The sequence below is a fragment of the Phaenicophaeus curvirostris genome, chromosome 10 (genome assembly GCF_032191515.1).
Source record: "Phaenicophaeus curvirostris isolate KB17595 chromosome 10, BPBGC_Pcur_1.0, whole genome shotgun sequence".
Classification (NCBI taxonomy): domain Eukaryota; kingdom Metazoa; phylum Chordata; class Aves; order Cuculiformes; family Cuculidae; genus Phaenicophaeus; species Phaenicophaeus curvirostris.
The window spans coordinates 10,580,929-10,603,929 of NC_091401.1; the positions used below are offsets into that span (position 1 = coordinate 10,580,929).

Below are 23,001 nucleotides of genomic sequence, written 5' to 3' on the forward strand. Positions count from 1 at the left end.
TCTTGTAACAAGCTGCAGAGCTACACAATTGTTTCTGCCTTTCTGTGCCAACATTCTTTTGGATACAGGTTGAATTTCAGGCTAATTTTTATCTTTCACAAACTTGGTAACAGTTTGAAGACAGAAAAATATTTAAATGAGTTAAACGTTTTCACTAATGTGTTATGATTTGTAAAATAATCACCTGAATGTGAGGACTTGAAGAAAATAAGAAGCATATAGATGAAAGAAATAAGATTATTTAGTCTTCTGTAACAGTTCACACTCTTTTTCCTTTTTCTCTCCTGCACAGGCAAAATCCTAGTCCAGGCATAACCTTTACCTCACCTTTGGGTCTTTGTCTTAGATACCTGTTCATACCAGTTTGTTATCAGTGTTACTTATGCATTGCTTGCTGGTCTTAAACTCCAGCTATTGTGTTAAATATGCTTGTTATGGAAGTTATTTACCATTATATATAGGTTTCCTTTTAAAAAATAAAATGCCTCGGTGTGTAGTGTGTAGCTTATTCACGCATCTACAATAGTTTATTGAAAGTAAATAAAATTATAAGGGGAATGCATCGTATTTGTTAATGAATTTAAGTTTAGTGTGTTAATAATTTAGATTGTGTTCTGTGATTTCGTTCACTTCTTGAGGATGTTATAGACATGAGACATATGGAGCAAAGCAAAATTATGGTCAAATAGTACAGTAGGCACAATCTGTGGCTTGTGAACTTAAAGGAGCTTATTTGGAAGAGTTTGCAACTGTGCTGAGCAGTTCTTCACAGCTCCCACTTAAAATAAACACTCTCTTTGAAGCCCAGAAGTAGAAGCAAATGACAGTCATTCAGCATATGCACAAAAAAATCATAATGTCAAGTCTTGTTGAAAGTCTTGCTAAAGATTATTGACTTGAGATTCAAGATGTTTGAAAAACATTAAAAAATGACTTTTTTTTTCCTTATATGGGTGCACCCAGCACCAACCTCCATTATACTAGTTCTGTAACAATAATTGTAAAATACAATTGTTATAATCTCTAGATTTCCACTACTTATTTATGTTTCTCCAATGAAGTATAAATTCTAATCAGTTTTAAAAGTATAAATATAAGCTCTAATTAATTTTACTTCTCATCTTATGAGAAATTAGAATACTGCCCTGGTTTCTATTTCTTACTTTGGTTATTTTTATTCAAGAAAACTGTTTGGATGACCTAGTAATACATTTAGAGCTAAAACCTTATTTTTGCAGTATTTTCTGAATGTTGTGCGCTGTTTTGTAGGTTACACTGGAGAGCTGTGCCAGTCGGAGGTCAATCATTGCATCCAACAGCCATGCCAAAACGGAGGCACCTGCTCATCCGACATCAATGGATTCAGTTGTCAATGCCCAGAAGGTAAAATAGCAAAGATCTGCCTAGTTCCTCATACAAACTAGTGGTTTTCAGGGTGTACTTGGTCTAATTTTTCATTTTATATATAAATTTAAATATTTTTGAAGTTGTGCCTTAGGCCATAATTATAAGCAGAAAAAATGTTCTCTCATTCTTTGGCATCTCTATGGTAGAAATCAGAGAAAAGTGAATCTGAGAAGACCTAGTGTGTGGTCTGATTTTTGTGTTGTCCATTAAATGTGTGAGAAAAGATGTATTTGCATATTTCTGTGTATGGGTCAGTTGGCTAAAATGTCTGTAAGTGCAACAGTTCAAAACTAAAGGCATTGTTTCACTCTCCACAAACTTTAACTCATTCTCCTTTCTATTTGGACTTATTCCTTTGTCTACATGAAAGTTTTTCAATGATTGTCATTGGTAAACTCTGTGAATGTAACTATGTGAAGTGAGGACACACGGCGCTAAAATGTGTCCTGGCTTTGATGGCAGATGCCTAGATTGCTCATAAAAAAATTATCAGGAGTGAAAGCTTTCAATTATGAAGCCTTCTATTAGTTATTAATAATGAAGACTATAACCTTGAACTAACTATTTCTGTTCTTTCTTGATCTGTGGATGTTGTTTTTATTCTGCTAGCACCTTTTGCTTGCTCTAAGAGTACAAGTCTGATAACTGCTCTGGTAATAATCACTTGTTTAGTAATGAAGATGATTTGTAATTTCTTTAGACCGATTCCTTGCTTTTGCAGAGTGTCATGCTGTAATGAGCGACCCACATAGCGGCTATGTCGAAACCCAGACACTGACAGTTTGTCAGCAGTGCAGATCTTGCATTTGGCAGAATTTTGAAAATAGTTTGCCTTACAATTAGCAGCAAAATTCAGTGAGGAAATTATTGGATGTTAGACTTGGTCAATAATTTACTAGCATTATTTTTAGGAAATCTGTTCAAGGATCTTTAAGGATGCTTTGCACGAAATGATCTTTCCAATAATAAATGCTTGGAAAGTGGCTACTGGGAGTTTTGGTTGGTTTAGGACTGCTGTATTTGTTTCGGAGTGTGGCGTACCTTAATTGCTTGCTCCTGATGACCTATTAATGACTATGCTCACCATCTCTCAACTTCTCTCCTGCCACCATTTGAGGTGCAGGCTGTGGGACAGGGTTACTGGTGGGCTGAGTTCACGCGATGTCCATGTCACCCATCTTCAGCTGTGGGTGTGCCCTGGTGGTACGGCTGGGGTACGGTGCTTGCAGCACAGCTCTCCAGTGCCCTGCTAAAAGGCATCCGTGCCTTGCTTGCTGTGTGGTGTTGTGGCTGATCTCCTGCTCGGGGAGCTTGTGCCAGCAGCAATTAGCCTGTGAACGGGCGTGGGGCAGGCTGCCAGCTCCGACTGGCCGGCAGGTCTGGAACGGCCACAGGCAGTGATGCTGCTCTTGCAAGCGCACCAGCTGGCTCTGCCAAGGGCCACGCACCTTTCCCTGTGCCATGAGGAGGGAGACTTGGAGCACAGGAGAGGAAATCCTGCCCTTCGTCTCACTCCAGAGATGTTCTCCCCAGAGAGTGATGGAGAAGTTGTCTGATGTGCCACTGCCCAATGTGTAGTGTGCTTATTGGTAGCAGCAAGTTACTTCTGTTTCTCCTTTCCCAGTTTTACTCCTGTTTGATTATCTCTTTGTTATGTCACTTGGTCTTGCAGTCTTGTTGCCTGCTTTGTTTCTTGAAGGTTTATCTTCTGCTGTTCTTTGCCACTGATCCTTATTTGTGTTTGATAAATTTCCAGTTGTTTCTGTTGTGTGCTCTGCTTTAACTAGAATTATTTTGGCACTGTCATTCTACAGTCTTAGTACTTAGGCTGTATGCTTTGCTCTTTTTTCCTTCTGGGCACATTGGTACCATTTTCTTAGTATTCTGATATTTTTGATTGTTGGTAATTCTGTACTTATTATGTGTTACAAACCTGTGCTCATTTCCTGTTTGGGATCTCGAGGCTTTCTATGGTTTCTGGACTTACCTTAAAGATACAATGTGCTTTTTGACCCTTCCAGAGGAAAGAAAAAAAAATAATTGGCAACTTGAAGAAGTACCTCTCTGCTTATAGACTTTGTTAACAGGTAAAGCTTTTGGGTCACCTGTCTGAAAATTTCTGTGCGGAGTTACCAGGCTGAGTTTTTCCAGCATCATTTCTGTGATTTGAAGAGCAGCTGTGTTAGAGAGAGGAAGAGGTGTTACTCTGGTTGCTTATTTATACATTTGACATGCTCACATGGTATAAATGTTTTCAAAAAGCACTGGAGCAATAAAAGAAAAAAAAATCTGAAATACATATATAACTCTTGTTAAACTCAGGTTTCATATACTGACCTCTTTTATTTCCAACGCAAAATAATCCTCTGGAGGGAATAGCAAGTTTCCGGAGTCACTTTCTGGACTTCCCAGAGTTATTTCCCTTAGAAAGAATAGTCTTGTACATGCCATGTCTGATTCTCAGTCCCTTGGACATGAGAAAATTATTCTTAGGTTTGCAGGAACAAATGCCACCTTGTGTGCATAGTTGCTCTTCTTGAGTGAACGTGTTATAACTCGGCAAAGGTTCTCCCTGACTCCCTATAAAATCAGCGTTGTTTCAAAGAGCAAATGCTTTCCATGAAATTATGTAGCTGTGTTTCCTACTTGTATCCTCCCCACAAAGAGGGGAGACTGTCCATGCAGGAGCGACACAATCTGTCTGCAAGGGCCAGAGCTGTTGCTCTGGAGTAGCATGATGGGTGCGTTAGGCAGTGGGGTGTAGTTTTTCCATCTTGTTCATCTACTAATGCCAATGAGCTCAGGAGTTCAGATACTTTATGGAGGGAAAGAAAGGGTTGTTTTAACAAAACATACTGTAAAAATTTACCAATGACTGCCTTTTCCTTGATTCTTCTTTTGAGGTATTTTCCTGTCATGGAGACATATTTTGAGAACTTTTATTTGGGTTTTGAAAAGATGTAGTTATTATTGTAAACATAGAAGAGCATAGTTAATTGAAAATAATAGATGCAGTAACTTGAACATTTGCTATTTGTCATGGAGACATATTTTGAGAACTTTTATTTGGGTTTTGAAAAGATGTAGTTATTATTGTAAACATAGAAGAGCATAGTTAATTGAAAATAATAGATGCAGTAACTTGAACATTTGCTATTTTTAGCATGTCTGCAAATTTTCCATTAAAAAACCAAACCCTACGCAAACCCCATGATAGGTTTCTGATTTAAGTGAGGTCTCTCAGTCTGCTGCTATTCTCCCGCTGTGCTTTAATAGTAATTGCTTGTGGAAAAGGACCTTTCTTTCTGTAGTGCTAATTCAGCACTGCTGGGGGAAAGGTAGCCAAGGAGCTTGTATGTGTATAAGAACTAGAAGACTGGAGATATAATATGGTTAGGCAGAAAAGGATAAGAGAAGAAAAGAGGTGGAAAGTATCACAAAGGCCGAAGAAAAAGATGGCAGAAAAGGGAGTGAGATGGAAACAATGAGGAATGTGCATTTCTTTTAAAAGTGAGATCTATAGTTCGTGGAAGAAGCATGTGGTATCTTAAAAGGTAAGATCCGAGGCACTGAAAAGGCAGCATAGAACACATATAAATATGTCGTGATTATTCTTTAGACAATTTTACTCTTTTAAGAGTCCCTTAGTCAAGAAAAATTCTTGATGTTTGCAGATTCCATTTTCTGCATTGTAGATTTTAATGTCTAAATTATGTCAGAAAATAAATTGCTGTATGAAGTTGTTGAGTCAACGTGTATGAAAGAGAAATTGGTTTTTACACTCACGTTTATAATGAAGGAGCTTAGGCAATATTAAGGACTGAAGAATTTGTTCACAATTTTGGCTCTATTATTATTATGAGGATGTTTGGGATGTCATATGTACTTACAATGGGGCAGAGATCTCTGATCATCTTCTTCGAAGTTTCATAATAACGTACTATTAGGAAATATTACTTTCAAATGATTATGCAAAGAAATTTTTAGATATTCTGAAAACCTACTTGTAGTAAACTTCTGTCAATCTGAACATGGATATTTGAAATTTATATTCACAATGATTCCATAAATACCCACATCACTGATTTTCTTTCACTTAGTAATGTATGACATTGTAGTGTATTGACAGTAACATTAATTAATTTTATTTGAGATGCTGCTCATAATTTTATAAATTTGGTTACTTAATTTTCTTTAAATCACTGAGAAATTATGTAAATTGCCAAAGCACCCTGAAGTGGAATTCAATATACAAATAATACAGAAAGCTGGTTGGAATAGCAAATGTAATTACAGTAAATGGTTTAGCGATGAAGAAACTGCTTATCCTTGCTTACATAGCTATTAAATGAATTGAATTCTTTGTTAAAACTTAAAAAAAATAGTGTGTTGATCTAGTGTTTTGAGGAAACACAGGTCTCATTAGCCTGTTACACATGCAAGTTTTGTTAAGCTGATGGTGTGAAAGGCTTGGTACTTGTGTGTATATATATGTATTTTACATATTTTAAACATTTGGAGAGCCTTTGCTATTTTTGCTTATAAGATACCATTCAAATGAGTTCTTAGTGGAAAACAGTTTGAACAAAGACATGTAACAGTGAGCAAAGTACAGATCAGCCATTATTACAAAGAAATAAACATCTGTTGCGACACGTTTCTTAATTTCTGTTACATGCAATTTTAATATCCTGGTGATATGTACAGGTGAACTGTGTTCAGTGTTACAGGAAAACCTTAATCTTTGATAACAATAGCAAGCATTCAGCTGACTAACACAGGAAACTGGCTTGAATTGTCATGATTTTCCTGCTTTTTCTATGCCAAGGGTGCCCGCTATGACAAGTGGCAGAAATCTTTTAATTCAGATGAATATATTTTTGAAAAATACTCATCAGCAATAATGGGTTTCATACCCAGCCTATAGAAGGAGACAGAGGTCACTCCAGGGAGGCAGCACACTGAGCAAAAGTGCCCTGAAGCACCTGCAGGTATTTCTGGAAATCCTGGAAAGCCACAAGTTTATGAATGGTCTTATGGTGGTTTCTGTGGTTTAAAAAAATGTATGACAGCTATAGAAGATGATAAGTTGTGATTCATATGTGTCGATTTGCAATAGCAGCTAGAAAATGCATATTGTTACCATGAATTTTAATTGACCAGGAGAAGTTATCTGCCTAGATTAAGAATAGTTTAAGTTTCAAGATCTTCACTTTTTCTGGGTTCAATTGTTCACGTAAAAGCCTATTTCTGTATCTATAACACAGATTTGCTTCTAACTCCTTTGGTTTAATGTACAATAAACCTATTTATTGTCTTGATTCTAGGAAACTAGGTCACAGAGCTGTTGCATATGGAAGTTTTCCCAAGGTTACTGGTGACTAGAGAATGCAACATTCTTCATATTACCATAAGATAGTTTAATTTACCGGAAGAACATTTTATTGTTAATTAAAAATTTTATGGCTGTTTAGTTTCTGGAACTTTCTGCTAATCTAATGTTTTTACCTGGCATCTTCCCAAATTATTCTTATTTTTAATAGACTCCTTAATGCTTTAACGGGTTTACCCTCCATTCATCTTTATCTGTTAAGACTTAGCTAGGCTGAATTTCAATAAAAATGTTACAATTATATTGTAATGATTTATTGTTTTCTTATGATGAGTATCTTTTTTGTTTGCTTTTCAGAATTCTAATGAAAATCCATCAGATATCTTGTTTATTTATTTTATCTTTATTTCCTCATAAAACAGCTTTCTCTAGAGAAAATAACAAATTGCCATTTTTTATTGTTCATGCCTGTGTTTCAAATCTAAGGGGTTTGTAATCTCTAGCCCTAGCAATTCAGACATAATTTTTCACATTTATGTAATTCTTGGAATTAGGTCAAACATAACATTCAGACAAGTTAGTTGTTCCACAGAAACTATAAAAAACATTTGGATTTTTAGACAATGTTTAAGTCCCTTGATTTGTATATGATTTTTTGCTTTGAATAGACAAGTAATTAAGATCCCACCGTGATGGGAATTCTTGCTTTTGTCCAGAGTTTTTCTATCTCTGAAACATTTTCTGATCTAGTTGCTACAGCCCTCCAGGGCAATGATAGAAGCATACGAAGAATAACACCTGACTTAGTGCTTTTGTGCTTCCTGACAAGTAGCCAAATGGTCTGACTTGTGTAAGCACAAATATTGTATTGTGGTTTTTAGCAATATAAATCTTGTCTAAAAATGCCTTTTCCATTTAGCTTCTGTATTATTGCTTCAGTAAATTTTGCTTTCAGATCTTTCAAAACACCAGTAGCCTTTACAGTTCAGTCATGTCCCTGTTACACCACTAATGACCCAGATGCAGTGCGGATCATGTTAGGTGGCTGAAAAGCAGTTCAGGTGATATTTATACACAGATAAATAATCCTGATTTAATGTCATTTTTTTTCCTCCAGCTTTTGATCCTGTTTTCTATCAATACAGCTCTGAGTTTGATTTTCAAATTTATACTTTGTATTGTTTGTTATCAGTAATTTTATTGATACAGTCATAAATGTACATTCAGAAATAACAAAATAATAGAACTTCAATTCAGATGTGTTACTGCTGCTTTGAGCATTTTTTGATATTTAATTCATGTGTAAGATTTAAACTTCCAGAATCAACTAAGGACGTGTCACAGTGCAAAGATAGCACAAGGGCAACATGTTTCAGTGTATTTTAAACCTGCATATGTTCTTAAAGTGCTTTGTCACTTGAAACATTAGCCATCTGCCAGTAAGCTTCACTTTGTAGGGAAGATTATAGCAAAGGTTGTAGCGAAGCAGCATTAGTGTCATTGTATGACCTCAGATGTCCTTGATCCTTCTTTATCCGGTGTCAGAGTTAGTGTAAAGATTTCACCAGACTCATTTACTAGACTCCTCCTGGGAAGAGTTAAAAGTCCTTGCAGATTCTTTTAAATCTGTTCAGGATTTTATGATAACACTACAGCCTTTTTTTTTTTTTTTAAATTTGTTAGCAAACTGTTGCTGCACTTAGATTCTTGATTTTAGGGTTTCCATTCTTTTCAGTTTCTGTTGGTTATGCAGTTATCATCTACAGGAGGGACCTCTAATTCCACAGTATCTCTTTTTAAGCTCTCCCTCTTTAACACTTCTGTGCAGGTAGGTCCTGATAAGGCTTGCAAAGCACCAGGGCGGTGGTGTAGTGAAATGTAGAGGGCAAAAGGCTTTTGGCTGTTCTTTGCCTGAGCCGTGCCAGACCTGCTTTTCCTTCCTGGTCTGTTGCTGAGATACTCATGACTAAACTGTAAATAATTCAATCTGTAGGTTGCTTCCTTTTTAATTTTTTTTTTCTTTAGCTGGGTTATTTTTATTTGTTATTTCATTCCATAGGTCTGGCATAAGATTTATGAATACATGAGGAAATGTGGATTTTAAAGTCATTTCTCCAGGACCTACTATTATGAGGATGCCACTAAAACTCTGCTGCCAACAGTGCCTGAGAATATCCTAGTTTTGTCTGGAACTCACAGGACAGTTGGGGCCTTTCTATCTTTTTCTTAGTCACAATAACCCAAGTTTTGCTAATTCTCTGAGTAGATCCTTGCTGTACAGTCTTCTGGGTTACTCACCTTTGTTTAATATCCTCCTTTTTCTGATGCACTTCGCCGAGCTTTTGTGGATCTATAAAACATGGAGTGTGTCTCCTTGGGAAAGCCCTCAGAATAGATAAAATTAATTGCCAGTGTTCTCCTTCATTTTGTTCATTTTTTTTTGGGTGTGCTGGAAACTTTTAACATATTTATGCTGACTTAGACATGATGTTGCTTCAATAAATCACTGTCCCTCCTGCTAATAAGAAATATGTTCTTGTAAAAGGTATCTTTTAAATTACTGAAGCTCAAGTAAACTTGTGCTTCTTTAGAGGGTGTTGTTCTTAACACATTCACAGAAATTAAAAAAAGGTCAGTTTTGGCTTTTCTCTTTTTCCAGACCAGCCTGTTCCTGATCTTTAGAAAAAGTCTGTTTTTCTAGTCAGATACACTTTGCAAAGGGCTTAAGCACTGTTAGATTCAACAAATATTTTTGCTCTTCACTGCCTTAATCATATGGTAGTATGATTCTACCTGAAACATTTTATATCATACAGTGTTAATGGGTAAAATTAGAGTTTATATAGGAAATATGTATTTTTGTAATTTTCATAGTAAAAAAAAATAGGAGTATAGGTATGTCTAACTTACTTTCGTTATTTAAGCTGTATGAATACCATAATGTTTACTAATCAAAACCATTTACTTCTTTTAGGGTTTCTAGGGGCCTCTTGTGAAGACAAAATAGATCCATGTGCGTCATCGCCCTGCCAGAACAATGGAACCTGTTATGCAGATAGACTTGCCTTCTCCTGCAGCTGTAGTTCTGGATTTACAGGACCTACATGTGCTCAGCTGATTGACTTCTGCGCTCTGAATCCTTGTGCACATGGCATTTGTCGCAGTGTTGGAACCAGCTACAAATGCCTCTGTGACCCTGGTTTGTACCAGTTACATGTTTTGTAAATCTTTGAATATTTTTACATGTAGATTCCAATATGTAGTTTAAAATTACTTTCTTTTTTCTTTGCAGTATACAAACCACATTGAGCAGATGTTCTGTCTGTTTAGTGTAGTGATAGCAATCTACACATTATATTTGGAAAATTAAAAATTGCAGAATGAGCAGAAAATACCCACTGAGGTCCATGTGGCTTGATTGATATCTACAGCTGTATTATAAAACTGTAGTCTGCAGGATAAATCTTTTATGGTGAGATATTGGTGTAATTGAAACTGGAATATTTAGTAGAGAGAATGGAAAATATGACACTGAACACTTGGGAAGGAGTGGAGACCAAAAAGGTTACTGAACAAAGGTAGAGAAGGTAAAAAAATGGTTACCCCAGCAGATTACTGTTACAATTACTTGTAAAGTGGTGAATACAGTTTGCGTGCAGTTTAGCAGCTTATCAAGGGTTAATAATAAACGCAGCAAACTACATAAAGCTATTATCATGCATTAGTATGAACTCAGCATCAATGTGCCGTCTCCTAGACTACTGACTTGTTTGTACAGGAGTCTTTCACTTTCAGACATGTCCTTAAATTCATACACATTATTATTTTCTTTTAGTTACATTAATGGTGAATTTATTACATACTGTTTTAAAAACTTTAGAACCTGCCATGTATTTTTTTGTGTTCTGTTCTAGGATGCCAATTTTTTTTGAGGCATTTGACAGAGGATATAATTTCTTATTACAGAAGCAAAGCGCCGCAGAGTTTTGCTTCTGCGTGTGACCTGAATGCCATCCTTCCTTTATGCGTTGTTCCTTCTAGCAGGCGTAGTGTCAGCTGGATTTTCATCTGTGTTACTTCTGCTTCAAAAAATTAAACAAGAGAGGAATTTTAAACAGTTCCAATTAGCCCAAGGTCTGTGAAAGTCTCCTTGCCTGGTAGGCAGTTTGGTTTCCGTGCTTTTTTTGCCAGTGTACAGATTTGAAGAATGATAAAGAATGGCTATTGTGCTTGCATATCTGCAGAATTTGCAGAACACACACAACCAGGCATTTTTAGTGCGTATTTCATATGTGAGCATTGTTAATGATAACTTACATCATCTAAACGCTTGTGTAGGAAAGCTAGTTTTTATAAGTTAAATTGGAAATCAGCCTAATACTTTCTAATATTCCCATTTCTAGAATGGAGGGGAAAGATGTGTCATTTCTAGGTTGAATATACATTTTTTCCCAATTTCTGCTGAGAGGGAATTCAAAAGCTTATACAATACCTATTTTGTGTGTGATTTTTTTATTTGCATATAAAACTTTACTCTTAAATCTTGAATTATATGCTTAGGCACCCATATTAGTAATGCTTATCACTTGGCCCTTTACAAGTTACAAAGAAATAGACAGTGTTTTGACATCAGATTCATAGTTTGTGTTGTGTTTTCATGCTTGCCCATTGTTAAAGTGCTAATCTTGAAAAAAACTCTTGTGATTATTTGCTGCATTTCTCATCTGGAGCTTGGCTCCTGAAACCAGTGAGATCCTATTCTGTCTGTTCATGGAATATTTATTCTATGTCTATTCTATTCTATCTAGTCCCTGGATCCCAAAGCAGTTTCTTCCTCCTCTTAAACATTTTGCCCTCTTTACACTCCGTTATTTTAATAGACCTACTGTTATCAATTTCAAATGCAAATATTTAATAGATTCTAGTTATTTTTGTCTGACACGAAGTGAAGAAATCTATTTAGAAAATGGACAGCTTAATACCACAGCAAAATTTTCCTTTGGCTTTCTTAAAGACTTATGGGTATTGAGTTTGAAACAGCAAAGCACGTGTACAGACATTAACACCTGGTCTGTTGGTCTCTGCTTTATAAATGGATATGATAGCACATGTAGAACATTTGGGAAAAAAAAAAGAAGGGTGTCAGAAAAAATTCCACGGGTTATGAAGAGTGGTAGCAACCTCAGAAGTAGTAACATGGAGTGTGTTTCCTCTGCACTTGACTTTTTGCTTATGTCACTTAATAGATGATTATAGGAGAGTAGGTTTATCTCAGTGCCTTTGCAGAGACAAGTGCAACATTTGCCTGTGGCAGTAGCAATTTTTCTTTTCTCAGCCTTTTCCTTTCCCACATTTTGGAACTAGGGTAAGAAACGCAAGCTCTGGTAGAAGTGACTTTAGTTTAATTCCAGTTCCAGGCTGTTTGTGAACCCTTTATTGCCTCTGTTTCCTCCTCTTGTTTCCACTTCTGCATTAAGGCAACCCTCTCTGCAATCTGGCCATGGCTGGTAAGCGTGCCTACCTACTGTCCTGCCATCTGGAGCAGCTCTTCTCTCTTTCTCTTCTTTAATGGCTGTATAAACTCAGACTTGAACTGAATGCATTTATTTCTTGACTAGAGAGCATACTGTGTTAGCGAGCAGCCGTAAATGAACTGATGCCATTCCCTGCAAAACAGAGTTCTCTTACATTATAACCTCTCAGACCTTCCCATAAATACGGCATTTTTGTCCTGCTGCCTTGATTTACTGAAGTGCTAAATGTGGATAAACCCAGGAAATCACTGTTGAGGAGCTAGCATCTAAGAAAAATCCTAAAAAGCTTTCAACTTTGTTCTTTATTGATTTATAAAGGGAATAGTAAGCTCTCAGCCTCTCTTTTGTTAACCTGATAGCACTATCAGATATTCTCAAGATGTTGACAAGTGCTGCTGTATCTTTAGCTGTGTCGATTGCTTTTAAAAGCTTGGACAAAACCCATGGCTTCTCCTCAGCCTGTGTGACACAGATTGTGTGTTCTCTGTCAAGTTTTCTCCCTTTGCATATTTTAACCTAGCCATGTGCAAAGAGAGTGCACCTTAGCACGTAGCTATCCAAAGACCATGCCAGAGAGCATCAGACAAATATTCTGGCCTCATCAAGGCAGCATCCCTGATGCTTGAGCAAAAGAAAGAAAGATTTGGGAATCCAGAGGAGAGTGGCAACAGATCAGTTCCTGCCTTTGTAAAGACCAGCAGCAGGAAGACAGTCATGTAGGGAGAGAAGAGGTAATGTAGGGACATCTTTATTTTAGAGCTTTTTTTTTAGATTCCACATCCATTCTCCAGTCCCTGAAGTTAGCACACCAGAACAGGACATAGCACACCAGAATGGGACCGCCATTGGCAAAGTCTGAGTTCATGAAGGCGCTCTTACTGAAGGCATATCTAATTTCTAGTGATCTGGCAAAAAGAAATTTAATAATATTAGTTGTTCTCTTTGAAGTTGCAATGCCCAGTGTGTTTTTTCCCTGCTCAGGACACATCAGCTGGAGAAGTGCTGTTAATGTAGGTATTGTTTCTTTATTTCTCAGTAAGTCCACAGGGATGTTATAGTATAGCTATATTTGGCACTGCTTGTGAGCATAAAAGCAGCAGAATCGTAATTTTCAGGACGTGTTATTCTGAAGTGATCTATGAAACTGTGCTGTTTCTGTCTAAATTATTTAATGAAAAAATAGAAATTATTTATATAGTCTTTTTGAGGATATGCGTGTGAATTGAATATAATAAATACATGGCTTATGTATCAGTGTAATTTAAAAGCAGTACTAGAAAGAGAAATCCTTTTTAGAGTGTTAAGGGGGGTCTCAGGTCTGTGAGAGGGAACTTGCCTTTCCCTCGAGTGCCCGGGCCCAAAGCAGAACTTTCTCCATCACAGCAATTACAGCAGAAGGGAGCTGCTGGCACCAGGGAGAGGACAATGAGGGTGAAATCATGTGTGTGGGCGAGATCTGCCCTCTCGTGGAGAGAGAAAAGATCTTTCCCTCGCTGTGTGCAGCGTCTGACAGCCTGGGCTGGTTTAATTGCAAGGAGGGGATACGATAGTTCATATGGATTTTGGAAACCAGACAACTTCTCAGTCACAAATTTCCCTCTGCTCCTTTTGAAAGGTGAGAATTGTGTAGTACGTGGAAAATTGAGGTTTTTCCTCCTCGAAGTATCTTAATTACATCTGTATTCAACACAGGGAATTCCCATATATTTTTCCTTTTCTTTTTTTTATTTTTTTTTATTTTGTTGGTTTGTATGCTGGCCACAGCTGTCATGATATAGAGATAAGATTTATTATCATTTACCATAAGCTAGATAAACTTCATCATAGGCAAATAAAAACCCCATAACATTTAGCATAATTAATTCTGTATTGGATGGCTAACAGCTTTGGAGAAAGTTGCCCTGAAATGTCTCTTAGTAAATTACTGGTCCAATTATTTACTATGAAAAGACATTTTTGTGAAAAATCAAATGGTTAATATTGCGCATACATATTGTGTAGTCCTGACATCTGTTGTACCTTCATACAGTTTTACTTTTAAATATCCGTAAGGAGGAGGGGGGATAGAAATGCTGTCTGGAGGTGATGTTTGTTATATTTTCTGTGGTCTGGTGGTCCAAGAGAGTGAATGGAGATTATCATTTATTAAGATGAGCATCTTACCCTCTCTGGTTCTTTGTACATGAAAGATACCCTCATTTCATGTCTATAAGTTTTGCTGCTAACCAGAGATTATCTGAAGGAGTAAAACCACACTGCAGAATCCACACTTTATGTTTTAGCCCTTTTCCCTGTCATCTTATACAAGCCCATGGCATCTTTGTTCATGTATGCTCATTCATCTATTACTTTTACAGCGATATGTAGTGAGATCTTGAAAAGCATATAAACACTGCTTGAATGCATAAGACAGACTACAAATACATGTGCATGGTATTGTATCACAGTAATAGGAGGTCAAGGGGACTATCAGCTATGAAGAGTCAAGAATGCTAAATGTTTAACTGATTTGACCAAAAATCCACAGTATGGGTGTGGGAATAGTGTCCTTATGTATTGTTCACATCCATGACTTATCTTCTCTATATGACTGTTTGTGAAAAAAAGTGTTTTTAATATGAAAGCATATTTGAAATGGCTTTTGTTTCTAATGTGAAATGTGTAGATTTTCATCAGAATCAAATTTCAGGAACATTGAGCAAAGCTGACAAATAGTGGCAAGATTTTTTTTAAAACAAATAAAAAAATTTACAGTCTACATTGTTTTCAGTACCAGACCAATATAGCAAGCCAACAGGAAAATGTGTGTGCAATGACCACTGCATACAAAGTGTCTCTGGGACACAATAGCATGGGCTAGAATGTCTATCTTCACCTTTTCATGGGTGGGGAAAGAGATGGTACTGTGGTTTCCTGAAGCCAGACCATTTACTAGAACATACAAAGCACTAATCTGTTTTAATTGTCTAGTCAATTCAGTTGATGTTACCTGCATGGTCATTGTTTTGCCTGAGAGGGAGGTAGGCTGTGTTATGCCTCAAGTGAGATGCTCTGACTTCTGGTTATTAGCAGCATAACTAACAGTTGAAAAGATGTAGAAATCACACAAGTCTGGTCATTCAGACATTTGCTGCAATTTCTAGGAACGGGTGTAAACTTTATGAAAGATAGATGTTTCAGTAGAAGTATTTCTACCAATTGTATTTGTTCTTTCAAAAAGGTAAGAACATGTTTAATACATTAAATTCTGAACCTTTCTTTAGAGGTAATTTGGATAATTAGGAAGGACTCCCTGTGCTCCCGAAGAAGGGGAAACTAGAAAGACTCAAGCAAATTGCTCCATACTTTTTTCATTGGTCATGCACACCAGCAATTTTACAATTCTTCTGCGCTAATGCTTGTCTATCACGGAGAAAACAGTGCTTATGCTGCATTTAAATGCATTATTTGTACTTACTAAGCATTATGACCAATCTATTTTCTTTTTTTCCTTGTTGGTGTATTGATTGCCTCTAAATATAGACATTGTTTCTGGAGTTGGAAAGCCCCTACCTTAAGAAACAAAGCAGAAAAAGAAAAAAAGAAAGAAAAGGGGGAAAAAGAGTAAAAATAAAGAAGAGAAGAAGATTTTCATTAAGGAAAAATATAACCTGGGTCTATTGAAGAGGACTTAGATAAGTCTCTCGGTATCAGTATTAGTCTTCAAAATGACAATGTTTATGAATTTTCATATTTAATACCAAGTAGCCAATATAATCAGGCAAATATATTTTAGCGTTGCACCTAGTTTATTTCAGCAGTTACACTATACTAATTTATGCTGTTACTTAATATGAGTAAGTGCTACCTTGACCTGATACACTATATCTAGAGAGCCATTTCAGCTGCTGTTATGACTGATGATTGCATGACATACTGAATAATGAGAAAAGTGCTATTTGAAGTGGATTAATTCCTTGTTTCTCACCTCTTGATACAAATGGCTCAATGACCATTAGCATTTTCTGTACTTCTGCTTTCTCTGTCAGCATAATCGGACCACAATACCTGCATATGGCTTGGGAATACTGTAAAAAATAATTATCTTAATTCTTCTACAGTGCTTTGATATTGTACAGCACTAAATTTACAGTATGTTACCATTCTAACTACTGTTACAGTTATCAGTTTGATGAAAAGGTGGCTTTGATGCAAGGATCCGAGAAAGCTACATGATACGTTGGTATTAATTTATTCCTCTTTATGATCAGAGTGTGGTTATTCGCATTGCTCATAGTGGGATGGTCACAGGTTCTGTGCTTAGGCCCTCACTGTGGTTTATCACAGGAGCTGGGGCTTCTCTCAGAACATTGAACTTCCAGGATTTTGTCATAATTTTTACCTGGGGAGCATATGTCTTTAAAATCAGTGCCTAACATCTATGTGTCTGCATGGGATATTTCAATTAGCAAGCATTTACCCACAGTCAATAGTTGCCTGATTGTTAACTTATACCGGGAAGTGTTTAATTGTTTTATTTCTTCTTGGTGTTATCATATCAGGTTATCATGGCCTTTACTGTGAGGAGGAATATAATGAATGCCTTTCTGCACCCTGCCAGAACGGAGCCAGCTGCACAGACCTCGTCAACAGCTACGAGTGTGTGTGCCTTGCTGAATACGAAGGTAGGATGGGGTTTGCCTTTTGTTTTTCCAATTGTTCTGTGCATTTCTGTGGTAGGTTCTATTGCAAACAGAGGCATACAGTATCCTCCATTGAGCAGAATGAAATCCCACATTTAAAATGAATGGAAACAAACTGCAATATAGATCCTGATCCTGTAATCTTTATTCAAGTGAGCAGTTCAGATTTAGCTGATCTTTGAGGAAAGCATGTCCTTGTCTGGGGACAAATGGCTTCTTTCTCTTCTTCTTACATGTACCTGTTTCTGCTGTTTTTAAGGTATGTTAGAAAGTGATGAATTTTTAAAAGAAAAAATGACTATTAAATAATTTTTCATCAGTTATTGTTAGGAGCCATTACATGGAGAGCTTTCAAAACTAATTTTTTTAATCTGTTTTTCCCAGTGAAGTGAGTTAAAAACATAGTAATAGAAGTTTAGTATTTGAAACAGATTAGCACAAGAAGTAAAAATGACTGTTGTATGATTGTTCACTTAGAAGACCATAAAGCCCAGAAAGAGTCTGTGACTACTTTCTCATGTTAACTGCAGTTGTTCCTAGATATGTTTTAATGGAATAAGTCTTTGACATTCGTTAAGTAATTTGTAAAGTAGGGCAGAAAACTGTGTTTTGCTGTACAAAACCTTTTATCTTGCAGCAGATTTCAGCTTTACACAGATAGATATCAGCTATCTGTGACAGATCCCCCTGTGGAGGTCTAAAATAATACTTTTTTTTGCGTATTCTGTTTTGAATCATGCTGAGAGAACATTTTGAATGTAATTTTATACAATACTATGTATTATATAGTGTGACTATGTTTTAAGGAACATTACCCCATCATTTTTTCATTAAATGTATGAGTCCTTATCTGTGTTGAGAAGTGATGCTCACTTAACAGCTGCTTGAGGCTAAATATGTATTTCATGCTAGTGATTGAACTGCGTTTTGACAATAGATATGGAATGAATCATTTTAGACACTTAGTGAGGAAATGACCCTCAGCTTTTCACAGCTGTTTAAAGAACACTTAACCGTAATGTTATGACTTCATGTTCTGTTCTTATCTGACCTGTATGTGCAGCGGAAAGCACTCTGTATGTAGCACATTTTGCTTTAAATGAAAGCAGGGGCCCTGGTCCAGTAATCAGTTTCTGCTGGTTACTGAGCTTTCTTCATTCAAGAACGTAAGGTATTTAGTGGCACTAAGAACTGGACTGAGGTACCCAGCTCAATATTCTGTGTGGGACATTAGAGGCGCCAGTTTTATCACTACCAACCTAGACCTTCCCCTCTGCAGTTCGTGCTTCTGCCTTCATGCCATGCTGGCTGGCAAATAGACAGGAACTGTTATTGCTGTTCTTTGCTGCTGTCAAATTATTTAACAGGTCTGTAGTGAGCGAGTATGTGTGTGTTTATGTTTATATATAAAAATATATGTATTTAAAGTAAGTTGCTTCTGTATATTTTTTAATTACCGCTGTTAGCTTCTGAAGATTATTTTTTGTATCTCATGTAAGCTTGTATTCAACTGCAGTGTTGAACACTAGAAAACTAAGTTCATTCCTTTTAATCACTCACTCATTAAATGAATTTGCTTATATTACATACATCTGCTATATTGTGTCAAATTTCTTCATTTTTCTGTATTGATTTATCTCTTTCATATTATTTTCTCTCTTTTTTTCCCTCTTACTAATTATATCTTTATATAGCTCTGTGTCTGAAACTGTCCAAATTCAAATTCCCCCGGGGATGGGGACTCCACCACCTCCCTGGGCAGCCTGTTCCAGTGCCCAATGACCATTTCTGTGAAAAATTTTTGTCTGATATTCAGTCTGAACCTCTCCCTGGTGCAGCTTGAGGCCATTCCCTCTTGTCCTGTCCCCTGTCACTTGGGAGAAGAGGCCAGCACCCTCCTCTCCACAACCTCCTTTCAGGTAGTTATAGAGAGCAATGAAGTCTCCCCTCAGCCTCCTTTTCTCCAGGCTGAACACCCCCAGCTCTCTCAGCCGTTCCTCATAAGGCCTGTTCCCCAGCCCCCTCACCAGCTTCATTCCTCTTATCTGGACTCACTCCAGAGCCTCAACATCCTTCTTGTGGTGAGGGGCCCAGAACTGAACACAGTATTCGAGGAGCAGTCTCCCCAGTGCCAAGTACAGAGGGAGAATAACCTCCCTGGACCTGCTGGTCACGCCGTGTCTGATCCAAGCCAAGATGCCATTGGCCTTCTTGGCCACCTGGGCCACTGCTGGCTCACTTTCAGTCGCTGTCAACCAACACCCCCAGGTCCTTCTCAGTTTCCTGCAAAATCACTGAGGGGTATCAGAATGCTTATGTGTATTATTAAAGTAGTTATTACATAAAATTCTTACTGAAGACAATTACAGTTTACGTTGTATTGAATAGTCTTAGGTAGGTAATCAGATTATGCTTTATTATACCAATGGAAACTCCAGCAGTTCTTGTTGGTGGAAACTGCCCTGACTCTCTTATCCCAAAGCCTCAGGAGGTGGGAAGACTAAAGAAGAGTTGTGTATGTAAAAAGTTTAACTGCCATAAAATATATGGCTTTAGTCTTATGGCATTAGCCTAACAGGACAAGTTTGGAGGCTGCGCATCATTGTGCTTATCCAGATGAAGTCAAGTTATTTCATGTGCTGATTTCATGATTTCAGTATAGGTCATGTTAATGGCAATTACTGATTTTACATTTTCAGGAAGACATTGTGAATTATACAAAGATCCTTGTGTTAATATCAACTGTCAGAACGGTGGCACTTGTGACAGCGAAGGCCTAAATGCTACATGTATTTGTGCACCTGGATATGCAGGCAAGTAATTTGTGCATTACAAAGGATGTCTAGTTGTCAGTGTCCACTGTGTCCAAAAGAAGATGAATACCAAGTGAGTCTATGTCTCATCAAGAAAATATTAGTTTTGATTTTGCTGAATTGTCATCAGTCTAGTGAGGATGAAAAGTTCTTGATATTGCTTGCAACTGCTTTGAACTGTAAATATTTTGCAGCAAGTAAAGCCTGTTACTAAAGACAATCCACTAAGCAGACAGCTGTTTAACGTGCCTTAATACCTTACTGCTTGTGACCAGATTGCATTTTAAAAAAAAACATTTTGAAGGCTTGCAGGTAAGCCAATATACTAATTGGACACTGTTTACACTGGAAAATGTTTTAACATTGAACTTAGTTACTGCAAGCTGAACTTATTCCGTTACCTTAATATGCAATTGCTAAAAAGCCCTAATATGCTTGATATAAATTAATTTACACTTTCAGAGTAATGGCTAGCAGCCCATTCAATCATTTGGCTTTGTGTTTAAACTGATATGGTTGGTGTAATGCAAATATCTGCTGTCAAAATAATTTACAACCTGATGCTCTGTTAGTCACATAAGGTAATATCCAATGTGATAGTAATAGATAAACCCATTCATTGCTGTTTTGTAAATCAAATTGTAGTTTTCATCTGTTCTAATTAAAGGGCCTTTTTTTTTTTTTTTGAAAAGAATTAGCTTTCTCCTGTACAGTGACTATTTCTCAGAGACTCTTGACTGCATTATTGTATAGCACTTCAGAATACACATGATAACTTGTTATACTGTGATTTCTTATGACGGAATTTATTTTTAAAGAAATGAGAAATGTATAGTCTGGGTGACATTAGCTGAGTTATGTAGCCCTCAGACTTTGTTTTCACCTGATTGAATGAATCATAGAATCATAGAATAACCAAGTTGGAAGAGACCCACCGGATCATCGAGTCCAACCGTTCCTATCAGACACTAAACCATGCCCCTTAGCACCTCATCCACCCGTGCCTTAAACACCTCCAGGGAAGGTGACTCAACCAGCTTCCTGGGCAGCCTGTTCCAGTGCCCAGTGACCCTTTCTGTGAAGAATTTTTTCCTAATGTCCAGCCTAAATCTCCCCTGGCGGAGCTTGAGGTCATTCATTCCCTCTTGTCCTGTCCCCTGTCACTTGGGGGGTAATGAGGGTAATGTTTCTGTCCTGGAGCCCATCTGAGACTTATTTCTTGAAAGAGTTATAGAATACTTTTGATGTTCTGAGAATAAAGATGCTATTGAGCTAAAAGGTGTTTTGCAGATAGAGAAAAATTAAATAACTGATGATGTACCTCCAACATGAAGCACTCACCATATCAATTTTTTTTGTTGTTTTTTGGTTTTTTTTCCTATGTAAGGTGAAGAATGTGAAATTGATGTAAATGACTGTGACAGCAACCCTTGTCACCATGCAGGAACTTGCATAGATCAGCCTGGTGGTTACATTTGCCATTGCCCACATGGATGGGTTGGTGCAAACTGCGAAATACGTAAGTTTTATAGTTTTCTAAAAATTCCTAAAAATGATACAATATATATAATAAAGACATTTATATTTGTCTCTAAATACTTACCTGCAGAAATACTCAGAACCATCTGTCAATTATCAAAATTCCATTAGATTAATTTTATTTTGGACTGTATCTTTTCTCAAGTGTCTATGAAAGAATTTCTGTTTCTGGGCACCCTACTTTGAGATGCGTTGGACTGGATAGTCAGAGATGCTATCTTACAGCTGGGCACTGAGCCGTTTGCCTTTTAATTGTGCTTATGCCTCAGAGCTTACTTTTACACTTACCTTGGGTAAAGTGTATTCCATAGCGTGACAAGCATGGTCCTAACAGATGTGTTTTGTCTTCTGAGCTCCTGCAGTTCTAGTGATGTTGCAGTAAAACAATTTTGAACTTGCTTACCTAAGGGAAGACATCCTGTGTTATTGTGCTGCAATTTGTGTGTGCATGCATTTACAAACTTTTTTCAGGAATAATTTTTCCATCCACAGGCTGATTTCCACCAAGTTTGTTAGAAAGGGAGAGGTCTCCAGATCAAAATATTTCCTAAGCATTTAGTAAGACCTGGAGAGGTTCCATTGGTGGGTCTGGTTAGGGAACAGCTTCAATATGATCTTGCTTAGTATAAAGAAAATTCCTGTGTAAATAAACCCTTGTGCATAAGTAGAGAGTCCACAGGAGGAAGAAAGTATGAAGCCCAACTGTGGAAGAGTTGAAACAGAAATTAGTCTTCATTAGTTCTGCTGCTCACAAACCTGTTTTGTATTTCCCTGATGTCTTGGTCTTGGGCTACAGATGTTGTGTTTTACAGGGAGTTTAGCTGTGTATTTAACTGCTTGAATGCTCAGGTACTGTGGTCATAGATCCTTTCAAGTCATTATACAGATACAGAAGTTTGTGTGAGAGGATTTGCACCACTTTAGCACAGTGAATGTTGCGGGGATAGATAATAGGTTAAAAATGAACGGAAGAAGGGGTTCAGAAAGCTCGTATTATACTTTCATGAGGAAATATCTACACAAAGGCTGGAATAAAAAATGTTTTTTATAGCTCATTTACACAAGGAACAAACGAAGCTTCTCTTTTTTACTCTCTTTTAGTAAAACTTTAAATATATTTACTGCTTTTGAAGTTGATTTCTATTCTTGCTGTATTTCCTTACTGTAACCCAGAAGATAACTCTGTTCACACCTCAACTGACACAAACATTTTATCTTGACAGGTTTATGACTGCTCCCTGTAATTGTTGGTTGTGAACTCAGTTTCAGTGCTTTCTGTTGAAAGCAAAGACTGCAGAAGAGACTTGCTAGCTAGTCCAGAGATGGTGATGGCGCTGCCCTTTTGTTGTGTCTGTGAATAGCACATACTTTCCCGTGTGGTACAGAATCATTGCAGTGTAGGGAGCACAATGTTGCATACTATCTGTATGCCATATTGCTCATCCTAAAAGATGCTCAGATGAACTTTTACTGGTAAGGCTGTTGTTAGTGATACCTGAAATGTGCCTGTCCAAATTGGTCAGCAAGGCAGTATAATTCTCCCTCCCTTATCTAATAAGTGGTGAGCCAACAGACAAATGAGTTCTCAGTTCTTGGAGAAAACAATAATCATTCTGGAAATGTACTTCCTGCAGTACCTCAATATAGTAACAATTAAAATTCTGTTACATTATGGGATAAATGGATGCCAAAGG

At 37.1% G+C, this 23,001-nt stretch overlaps 1 protein-coding gene across 1 annotated transcript in view; it reads left to right on the forward strand.

The window, feature by feature from the left end:
• DNER (delta/notch like EGF repeat containing) overlaps positions 1 to 23,001 on the forward strand; it is a 115,977-nt gene that overhangs the window by 80,732 nt on the left and 12,244 nt on the right. The window contains exons 7-11 of the mRNA XM_069864812.1: positions 1,270 to 1,383; positions 9,714 to 9,938; positions 16,815 to 16,937; positions 19,655 to 19,768; positions 21,156 to 21,287. Coding sequence (XP_069720913.1) covers positions 1,270 to 1,383; positions 9,714 to 9,938; positions 16,815 to 16,937; positions 19,655 to 19,768; positions 21,156 to 21,287 — 708 coding nt within the window. The remainder of the gene's footprint in view (positions 1 to 1,269; positions 1,384 to 9,713; positions 9,939 to 16,814; positions 16,938 to 19,654; positions 19,769 to 21,155; positions 21,288 to 23,001) is intronic.